This window comes from Amaranthus tricolor, chromosome 10 (assembly GCF_026212465.1).
Source record: "Amaranthus tricolor cultivar Red isolate AtriRed21 chromosome 10, ASM2621246v1, whole genome shotgun sequence".
Classification (NCBI taxonomy): Eukaryota; Viridiplantae; Streptophyta; class Magnoliopsida; order Caryophyllales; family Amaranthaceae; genus Amaranthus; species Amaranthus tricolor.
In genome coordinates, this window is record NC_080056.1 from 19037944 (window position 1) to 19049267 (window position 11324).

The window sequence follows — 11324 nt, forward strand, 5'->3', positions numbered from 1 at the left end:
TCACTTGATTTTGCTTTTTCGCCATTGTTAACAAGCTCTTCTAGTTTCATGAGAACTTTATTAACAAACTCCTCATCTCTTGTATAACCCCTGCTTTTCACTCCTCCCAACGGTTTCAACAAACCTCAATGGTTTCAACAAGCCCTCCAAACATATCTACTTTTACCATCACTCCTTTACCAAACTCTAAGCTTTTTCTTACTTAATACCCTTGGAAAACACTCTAAGCTCTGACACCAATTGATAAGAAAGGTTCTTAGACCATTAGTGGACAAGATGAGGTGTAGAAGGAAGCATGAAAAGAAGTGTATAAACAAAAGCAATAAAAAAAATATTGAAGCTTTGATGAACAAAAGTAGACACACAAAGATAAAATGGTGTCTTAGACACCACCTCCTCCTCTAATGGAATAATATTTCATTAATTGATCAACATTACTACATTAATTAAATATCACTCACAATGCTTCCTTCCATCTATAATGGAGTTCATTCATCTAATACAAGAGAACACTCTAGGACTCTCAAACCCTATTTTTTCTAGGTATTAGCCCTCTATCTATTCGTTAATCTGATTTAAGGACCTTATACTGTCTCTAAAAAATTAGAATAAACTCTAGCCCAAAAGCTCAAATGTGCTTATCAAGTATGAGCCAAAACAAAAACCTGATAGTGTTCCTACACTATGGTGCTTGAACGAGTATTATATGTGCTTGAACCAGCACCAACTCACATTCATTTAATGTTTTTTTGTGTTGCTTGCCCTGTTCAAAGGCATTTCCTCCATAACCCATGCCTTGTTCAAGACACTTATTGTGCTACATCTTGCCTTGTTAAAGACACCTCTTACTTGTTCATGACGCCTTTTAAGCACTTTCATCTTATTATTCTTGATTTCTCCATTAGAATGGCACATCATAGACCTCTTTCATTGCTTCGTTGATGCCCCATCATTAATGCACTAAAACCTCTTCCACCCCATCATTGCTTACAACTTAGTGTGCCTATGCTTGAGTCATTTGGTGATCAACACCACCTCCAAGCATAGCGAATTAGGTACTTGCTCTAACAACATTAATATAAATAGATTTGTGTATTATATTATAGGATCATGAATACTACTCCATTTTACTTTTGATGTAGCTTTATGATTTTGTGATAATTTATGTTTTATGGGTTTTGATAATTTATAAACCACTTATTAAATTCATGTTGTATCATGTTGTATTTTAATATCTTTAGTTGAAAGTCATATATTTATCATGAAGTTTTTTTTAATGGTAATTTCCATGCCAAAACAAGTCTATATAAATTGTAATTTACTATATTATTTTACATAAGAATAATTTAAATTAAATATAGACAAGTTAACTTAATACATTAAAATTTACTTTTCTCAAAATAAACATAACAAAAATATGTAAAGTTCATTTAAAATTATTTTTTGTAAAATATAATATCACAAAGGATCATTCATGCTAAACACATTAATGTCATCAAATGTCTTAAGTGTGGGATGGATGGGTGTGTGATTGAGACTAAGTTTATCTTATAAGATGTTTGACTTATCTTTTGTTTGAGAATCATTTATAGTGAAATTTAATAGTAATGAGCATAGGCGGATCTATAGTGTAATCTAGGATAGCATGTGCTACCCTTCAAATTTGGGAAATTATTTTTTAGTTTTTGAGTTTTCCATTGATAGGGCTAACTATGCTTGTGTGTCTTGAGGTTAAAGATGAATTTTTGAGGTTGATGATAAGAGTATTGCGGCTGGTCCTTAAACTCTATTTTTCCTTTGTTGGAGTACAGTTGTACATAGTACTATTATTACTTGGCCTTATTTAGTTAATTGAGCTCCATTTTAGGTTTTACTTGTTGATTTTCATTGGGCCTTAATACTTAGAGTCAATAGCCTAATACAACTATCAGTTAAGATAAAAGTAGAATTTAAAACTATTCTCTCCATTTTATAAAAATGTAAATGTTAAGTGTATAATATTTCTCAAATTTTTAAATGATACGGTTTCATAATGAGACTATCTTTATTGGACTAATCCATGTATATTTAGTCTATTTAAAAAGTAATACTTACAAGCTTAAATTGGTCAATTAAAAAAAAACTAATTATAAGGGTCCGTATCATGATGAGACGGTCTCATACAAGACGAGCTTATAATATTTTTGGATATTTTAATATGTGTGTTACACACTCCTTTTATGAGAATTTCTAGATTATTAAATAAATCAATCCTAGTTGTATATAAGTTATTTTTGCACATCTTTGTTTCTCTTTTATAATAACCAATTAGTCATAGTTATAGTCATTAACTCAGTAATCATGCTCGAAAGTCAAAGTCTTTAATTTGGGGAATAATAAAGAGGTACTTTTGTCTTTTTACCCCATATAAATTTGTTATTTAAAATTTCATCATTTAAATCAAATTAAGGTTTCTAATAATATAAGCGAACTTGAAAATCGATTTATTGATCATATAAAAAAGTTGCTTCCATTTGCTAAATTTTATCTACATAAATTTCAACACGAAAATTGGATTTTCTTTTAACTGACCATTTCAAAGTTCGTTGGTAATTTAAAAATGACAAGTGAATTTTAGATGCAATTGTTTGGTTCTTAAAAATGATAATTCAAGTTAAAAATGTAGTAATTCTATATTTAATTTATTATTTTATTATTTTTAGAATTGTTAAACATAAAGTGGATTATTTTTTAAATAAACATCGTGAATATTTTGTATATTGTTGGTGTTACCTATATTTTTGAATCGGCAATGAGTTATAATTATTATTATATATATTAAAATGTTTATCTATTGTAAATTATCTTACGTGATTCTTTTTACTGGATATTAAAATTACATGCTAGATACTCTTGTATAACTTTTGATTCATCTTAATTGCCTTTATTTCTAAGCCTAATTAACCCTACGCTGCCCCTTCTACAATTTTATTTTTCTCTGATCTTCCAAATACATTTAATTTTCATTTCTATTTTTTATTGTTAATTTGAGAGTAAATATTTAAGTGAAAAATAAAAGTCCAAAAAAAAAAATAATAGTTAAACTATACAAATAAATATAAATAGAAGAAAATTTGAAAGGAAGATGAAAGATAAAAAATATTCCCTCCTATTCACCCTATTTATACCATTTACCTTTTTTACACACGCCGAGACAACATTTTAATGTTTAATATGTTTAATTTTACATGATTAAAAATTATTTATAATTTAATATTAATAATCTTTGCATTGAGACAAATAAATAAAATCCCACATGACTATATTTTAACTTATAGTTTAAGAATAAAATACAAATAAAGAGTTATTAGTGAATAGTAACCAAAAAGTAGATGTAACAAATAAGAAGAATACGAGAGAGTAATAGTTTGAGAAAGATAATTAACCTCATGTTGGGAATATTGACCCATCCCACAAGGTAAATAATTATCCAAAACGAGAGAACTAATTATTCTTTTCTTTTTCGCTATCACTCTATAACTATTTCTCACACTTGATAACAATAATTATTTTTTAATTTGCTACTTTAAAAACCTTATTTAATTAGTTTGACTTTTGTTTTTCTATAAAATTAAATATTATTCTTACGGCCCGTTTGGTTGATGATAATGAAGTAATGAGAATGGAATGTTGTAATGGCAATAGTAATGAAGGAATGGATATGAAAATTGGTAATGAAGATTCTTTTGTTTGGTGTGCATGACTTAGGGATGGCAATTCAGTCAGAATCCGCCCCTAATCCGACTCGATCCGAGGATTTTAATCTGATTCGACTCTAAGGTGGAAAATATGCGACTCTGAATTCGATTATATAATCCAAGTCCGATTTAGAGTTGGACCGGAGCTGGACCTCATAAAATATCCGATAATCCGATCGACTTCGACTTCGACTCCGACTCGACCCGACATCCGACTCAACTTTTAATTTAAGACATTTTTATATTTTGAAAATTTTGAACTTTATATGAAAATAAGTTTATTCTAACCCGAATTGCAAACTTGACATCTGACTATCTGATTGACTAATTACATTGTAAGTGAGATTGAATATTGTAAATTTAATCAAGTTGAGTGAATGAAACTTATCAAAACAATCGATTTGATTATTATAGACTTACAGTCTTACATAGTTTTGAAGTTTTTTAAGTATAATGAAACCTAAAACTAACTAAAATAAACTATTAGAAATATAGTATTAGTCTATATATTAATTAATATTAATCAATTAGATACTTAATCGATCGTTTAATAATGATTTAACTGGAACTTGTCTAATATAGACTTGAAGCTATGTCGTTAAATTGTAAGTGAGATTGAATATTGTAAGTTTGATCAAGTTGAATGAACAAAACTAATCAAAACAATCTATTAGACTATCATAGATTTATAGTCTTACATAGATACTTAAATCGATAGTATATTAAAGATTTAATTATAACTTGTAAGTTGTCAATTATTATGAATTAAACGAAATTAAACCACTAATAACGAATTAAAATTTTATTTAATTATGTTTATATATAAGTTATTTAATAACCTCATAATTCTAAATAATTCTTATTCAATTTTATTGCTAATTAGCTTTTTTAAGAAAATGTTCATTAAAATAGTATTTACCATTAATTAAATTTAAGCCATTGATGATGTGTAATGTGGATGAATGAATGGTTTTGATAATGTCCACCCCATCAATCCTTAAAAACGTTCAATAACCAATTACATACAACTATGAATGCCACATGAATTTTGGATTTTAACCATTAATTTCAAAATGATTTCAATCTTAGCCCTTCATTAATGTTGACACAAGATTAAAAAAAAATGATAATAATAATAATAAGGATAAGGACTAAGGACTAGTATGAATGAAACCCTTATTTCTTGGCTCTTGCTTGTAGCCGTTAGCCTCACTGCTTTTCCTTCCCTCTTCTCTTCTCTTCCCTCACCTCTGTGAGCCGTCGCAACCACAAAGGAGCAGCCGGCAGCCCGCACAGCCACCAAGCAGCAGCAGCCGCAGCCTCCATGCACGCACGAAGTCCAGTAGAAGCAGCGCCGCTACACCCGCCTACAAAACAGCAGCAACTGCTGTATTTTCGTGCACCACCAGTAGCAGCTACGGCTGTCTGCACTAACACCAAGGCCCACCGCGGTGTCTTGATCCTCCTGTGCAACCACCACTACATCAAACACTTATCATCTCACTCCTCTTTTCTTATTACCCCATTGTAAGCCTCTCAAGTTTACTCTAAGTAATCTTCCTAGTATCTAATTAGAATTTTACTAAGTTTATGAGTTTGGTGTCAATTTTGTATAATTGTCATTGAATCTTGTTATGGGTAAGAATTTGATTGATGATTTAAATGATATTAGTAAGGATTTATATATAGAATACTTTTGTTCATAGCTTTGAAAGTTTTGTCCTTCTTAGCTTTAATTTTTTTAATATTTTAGCTTTGAAAGTTTGCATATATATAGAATACATTCAAGATTGAAGTTCTGCAGTTCCATGTTCTTATTAAGTTATTTTTGAAAGATATATTTTCTTTGTTAGGTTGTAATTAAAGACTAATCTATATCAATTTTTTCGTGCTTTAAAATCATTAATGTAGTATCGATAAGAATAAATCTTGATAATAATCCGAACTCCGTCGGAGGTCCGAGAGTCCGAGTCGGAGCAATGTTGGAGTATGCATAATCCGACTCCGAGTGGAGGTGGACTGAAAAAAATATTCCGAGATTTATCCGGAGCAAAGTTGGAGGGTGGATAGTCCGAGCCGAGTTCGACCCATTGTCATCCCTAGGCCATGACTAAAGAATGGTAATGGAAGATAATTAATTGCATTTGGTTGTTGGTAATGAAAATTGGTAATGGCTCTTAGTTTCATTATTGTATCTAAAAATTTCGCTTATTACCATTTTCTTAATAATAATATTTTTGTAGATAATTACAAACAATACCATTTTTTTGTTCATTATTTTTTTTGTGGACAATTGCATCGACTTGCAATTGCAAATAATAATATTTTTCATGCATTCTTTACATTGCAAATACTTGAAAATCACAAATAAGTTTCAATTAAGTAGCCATAGTAGTGCTTTTCAACAGAGAAAATTAGCTAGTGTTTGGACCTAAAAATTGCGATAAAAGGTCCATTCTTCTAGTGACTACCAAGTTCGTACTTTTTTAAAACACACCTACGTTCACCAACACAGAAATACAACCTAAAGTTAACCCATTCTACATCATAATAGTTTTGAAATCTATCAACACTATCATATGAGCAAAGATTTGACGAACATAACTTTGGACTCATCTGGTACACTGTAGAATATCTCCACTTTCTTGTCATCTAAGCTAATAATTGTGGTAGCATCGACAACTTCTATGGGTGTCAATTCTTGCAAATTACTCAATACTCTCACCTATCTCCACATCTCGTAAAAATGATTTCTTCATATCCATCATGATTGAAGTAGACTCCTTTTCAACATCAATTAAAGTTGTCAAAGCAGTGGCCAACCCATCAAACTCATCATTTTCAATTTCCTTTCTTCTCTTACAATCTCCTCGGCCACTTGATTGCCCAATTGTCCTAGTTGAGCTAATAACATCATCATTCTTCTCAGCCTCATTCTTATCACCTTCTTCATCGTCTCCAGGCCCCTTGACCATACTTTCTCTAGCACGATCCTTGGCGTAAATCTCACAGAGCTTGTCATAAAGAGGAAATGGTTTACAAAATAGATCAGCAGCTCCAACTTTTCCTTGTGGCATATTTTACAATTATATCTCAATCAAATGAAAGAAACAAAACTAATAGCAAAAACAGTGATTAATAGTTACTACTAACAAATTAAATAAAAGAAAATACCTTAGCCCATCCTATGAAGACTTCCTTCTCACCAGTTATCATTTTTGTAGCATCATCCCAACCAAAACCACTAACTTGCTTCTGAGTTTCAAGAATATATCCCATTTGTCTCTTAAAAATCTTAATTTTGGATTCAATATGTGGCTTCCCCTTCAATCCACAATAAGGAAATCGATCATTCATTTTCTTTTCAATGTATGTCTGATAACCCGTCCTATAGCTTGCATCACACTTTCAATTTGAGTTCTGCATCTCAAACATAATGTCAACAAGAGCATTCTCTTCTAATGAAGTCCACATTCTCTTATTTTTTTCCTCGACCACAAATCTCTTCACCCATATTAGTTATATATATCTTCTATACAATGGTGACAAACAATACCAAAGTATATTTATAAGACAAGTATATTTTATAACTAATCAATCAATTTAAAGATAGGGACAACTCCACAACAAACAACAATTATCAAACAATAATAACTCTATTTTATATCAATTAAAAAATAAGTAGCAGCTATCGGTTTTCATGCTCAAAATAATTTCTGTAGTTGAAAACTATGCAACAAACAACAACTCATGTCTGTAGTTCAACATAGAAGCTAATCATAAAAAGACTAAAAATTGCAAAACCAAGTAAAATAAGAAATTATTCGGAACTAATGTACATCATTATTGATGTCTCCTGGCTAAGAATGCATTAAAAATTTCTTGAGCTAATGTGTTTCTAAAGTTAGTCCATTCTTCAGAAGCCTCACAATTTTGAATGTAGTCTCCATCATCAATTTCATCATTCTCTCCTTCCTCTTCCATATATGCATCTAAAAGAGTTTCCATTGGATCAATGCTCATTTGTTGGCGAATAAGGTTATGAATATATACACAAGCCAATATTATATCTATTTGAGTGCTGAGCGGGTACTTGGTTCCTTTGGCAAGAACTTCCCACCGTACTTTCAACAAACCAAAAGCTCGTTCAATCACATTTCTAGCTGAAGTATGCCTCGTATTGAACAACTCTTCCCTAGAGCGCGGTTGCTCCAACCCCCTTCTCCATTCATGATAAAATTTTCTTTTATAAGGTAAAAGGAATCCATCACAATGTTTATATCCTGCATCCCCTAGATAATAATTATCTAGGTGAAAAAGCGAAAAACCAATGAGTTAAGCTAGACTATTGGTCATTGTTGCTCACTTTAAAAATTCTTTACACATAAGAAATTGATTTTTGACCTCTAGCCACTTTTAATCCATTATTCCTATTTAAAGCACTTCGAAGTACTCTTCCATCGGCAGCTGAACCTTCCCAACCAACCAAAACATATATAAATTGCATATTCGGTGCACAAGCTCCTAGAACATTTGTTAAAATGATATTTTTTCTTGATCTATTACGTGATTTATCTATCGCAGGCACATTTACATCAATCAAAGTCCCATCAATTGCACCTATACAATTTATAAAAAAGGGTGTGATTAATAAAAGTTAAAAATCGATATGTTCTTTCTATCTATTAAAAAAAAATACAAGGTTTACCTTGAACCATTTCCATCTTTCATATGTGCTATTCTCGGGGTTTCTTGAGGAGCAAACTCGAAAGTTTTAACACAATTTTTAACACATTATTTAAATGTCTACTTATAGTTTCTCCTGACCGTTGAAAATCATAATTTATTTCCCTATTCTCCTCCTCAAAGATGCAAAAATATAGCAACGATTTCTTCGACTACCATGTTGTTAGTATCCCTTAACCCTCCAACTTCACGAACCAATGAAATTAAGATATTAAATGTGCGACGATCCATCCTAAGTTGCTCAATGCAAGCAATATCACTCTCCACTATCATTCCATCTAAATGTGCTAAATAGATAGGATTATGCAGACTAGGTTGCTTAGACATCCTAATTCTTAGCCTTCCTCTAAAAATGAGGATTATCCTAATAAAAATCAACATCATTACTCTTCTAGTTTTTCTTCGCTTCATAGTAAACCCAAAAAAAAAAATAAAATCCTTAGGCGATTGTTGAAGACGCGCCATAATTACATAAATCATAGCATAAGTAGATGATAAGTCACAAAACCATTCAATCAATTCTAGTTAAGACCAAGTACAATAGCTTATTAACTTAAACAACTCAATAGTATACTTCATCAACAGAAGAATATCTAAAAACATATATAAGATAGAAAATTTGCTACTGTATTTTTTAGATAAAATCAGCAATGATAAAAACAGTAGCAAATTAGTATTTTCAAATACTACGATTGAAAAAATCAATTGAAAAAATAACTCAATAAAACAATAACTCAATAGTATTGTCAACAGAAGTATATATACAACAGAAGAATAACTCAATAGTATAGTCAATGGAGTCTAAAAATCGATTGAAAAAATACACAAATAAAAAAAAACAGAACCAATCAAAGTAGATGAAGCATAAAAGGATGAATCAACAACAAAATTCTTCAAAAATTGACATTAAAACTTTATTAGAATAAAAATAAGAAAGATTGTTGTGATTGGTGTGACTTGAGTGCACATTTGTTAAGGTGCATTCATGTGTGACCTTTGGGATGGAATCCCATGAATGTGTTAATGTTGGTATATTAAGTTGATTATTGTGGTTTATGATGGTGATTAAGTATGGATTAATAAGGTAATGAAGTGTGGGAGTTATGGGACTTAATGAAGAAGTGGAAAGGTTGATTCAAGATGCTCTACGATGTAAAGTCGAGCAATACTGTCAGAAGTATCTGAAGAGCCGCTCGACCAGCTCGCTCGACCGAGCGAGCTCCAGGTTGGGTCGAGCGGTCAGACAGAATGCTCCAGAATGTTGTTGTTACTCGCTCGACCGAGCGAGCTCTCTGATCCGGTCGAGCGGTTTCTCTGGTGTGCCTAAGATGCTGTTTTCGACCTTTCAAGTTCTTGGAGAAGTTTCATGTCATTCATTATTCAATATTAATTCTGTATTTAGTGAGCTAATGACATTTATGTACCTAGTCCTATAAATAAGAGCTCTCATTCACTTTGTAAGTGGTGAATACATCCACAAATACACCCAAAGCCATACACTAGCCTATATCTCTTCTCTATTGTAATTCTCCATATTTGAGAGTTCTTTGAACTCCTTTTGATAATATAAGAGATACTACACACCGGAGGACGTAGCCATAGTTTGGTGAACCTCGTTAAATCTTTGTGTCATTTTATTGCATTATTTTCTCCTATAAACATCAATATCGTTGATAGCGTAATTTGTTTGTCACTAAAACTTCATACACTCGATCTTGGCAATATTGGAGTTTGAAACACATTGTTTGAACTCTAATACATCGTCGTTTTCAATTGGTATCAGAGCCAAGTTGTTGTTATCGTGTTTTAGAGGTTGTATTGGTGCGACATGGCTACAATGAAACTTGATATTGAGAAGTTTGATAGGAGTGTGAACTTTGGCTTATGGCAAGTCAAAATGAAAGCAATTTTGATACAAAATGGAGTGCATAAAGCACTAGATGGTGTGGAGAAGAAACCCGAAGGCATAAGTGAGGCTAAGTGGGAAGAAATGGATGCGAAGGCTCTATCCACCATACAACTTTGTCTCTCTAATGAAGTTTTGAGAGAAGTTGTAAAGGAGGAAACTTCAAAAGGCATATGGGAAAAATTGGAATCACTCTATATGGAAAAGAGTGTTACCAATCGACTTTTGTTAAAGAGTCGTTTGTATGATCTCAAATTGCATGAAGAGAAGCCGATAAAACCGCACCTTGATGAATTTTACTCAATAGTTATGGATTTGCAAAATATTGATGTAAAAGTGGATGATGAGGATTTGGCTATTCTATTGTTAGTTTCACTACCGCCCTCATATAAGCATTTTAGAGAAAATTTGTTATATGGAAGAGACACTTTGAGTAGTGAGGATGTTAGAAAGGCCTTGATACAAAAGGATCTTATTGATTCTCAATTTGCTCAAAAGGAGTCTAGAGTTCCCAATGATGCTTTGTTTGTTAAGGAATCGGGTAGGAATAAAAGGAGCATGACTTGCAACTTTTGTAAGAGGAAAGGCCACCTCAAGAAAGATTGTTGGAAATTAAAAGCCAAACAATCCGGTGAAAGCAAATCCGCAAAAGATAGCTCCGCCGAAGCTAGCTATGTTGTAGATGATGAACTATATGATGTTGGTGCTCTTGTCGTTACTAGTGAATATAAGGGTGGTGATGATTCTTGGATTTTGGATTCGGGATGTTCGAGACACATAACTTTTAACTCTAGGTTCTTCTCAACTTATCAAAAGGTTGATGGAAGAAAAGTCACTATGGGCAATGAGGCTAGTTGTCCGATAGTTGGTATTGGAGATGTTAAAATTATCATGTTTGATGGTGTTGTAAGAACGTTGACCGGAGTCCTTCATGT

General features: G+C 31.9%; 1 protein-coding gene across 1 annotated transcript; it reads right to left on the bottom strand.

The window, feature by feature from the left end:
• Nucleotides 1-6044: 6044 nt before the first annotated feature.
• LOC130826204 (uncharacterized) lies at nt 6045-9143 on the bottom strand. The gene is made up of 2 exons (XM_057691784.1): nt 6912-9143; nt 6045-6751 (listed from the first exon to the last, which is right to left on the bottom strand). The coding sequence occupies exons 1-2, from the start codon at nt 7092-7094 to the stop codon at nt 6446-6448; spliced, it is 489 nt and encodes a 162-aa protein (XP_057547767.1). The 5' UTR covers nt 7095-9143; the 3' UTR covers nt 6045-6445.
• Between the last annotated feature and the right edge of the window lie 2181 nt (nt 9144-11324).

Bases quoted from the DNA above. Each gene is read 5' to 3' on its own strand.
- LOC130826204 (XM_057691784.1), bottom strand. From the start codon at position 7,094: ATGAATGATCGATTTCCTTATTGTGGATTGAAGGGGAAGCCACATATT. The intron at 6,752-6,911 runs GTATTTTCTTTT...CTTTATGACAAG, and splicing joins TCTTCATAGGATGGGCTAAG to CTCTGTGAGATTTACGCCAA.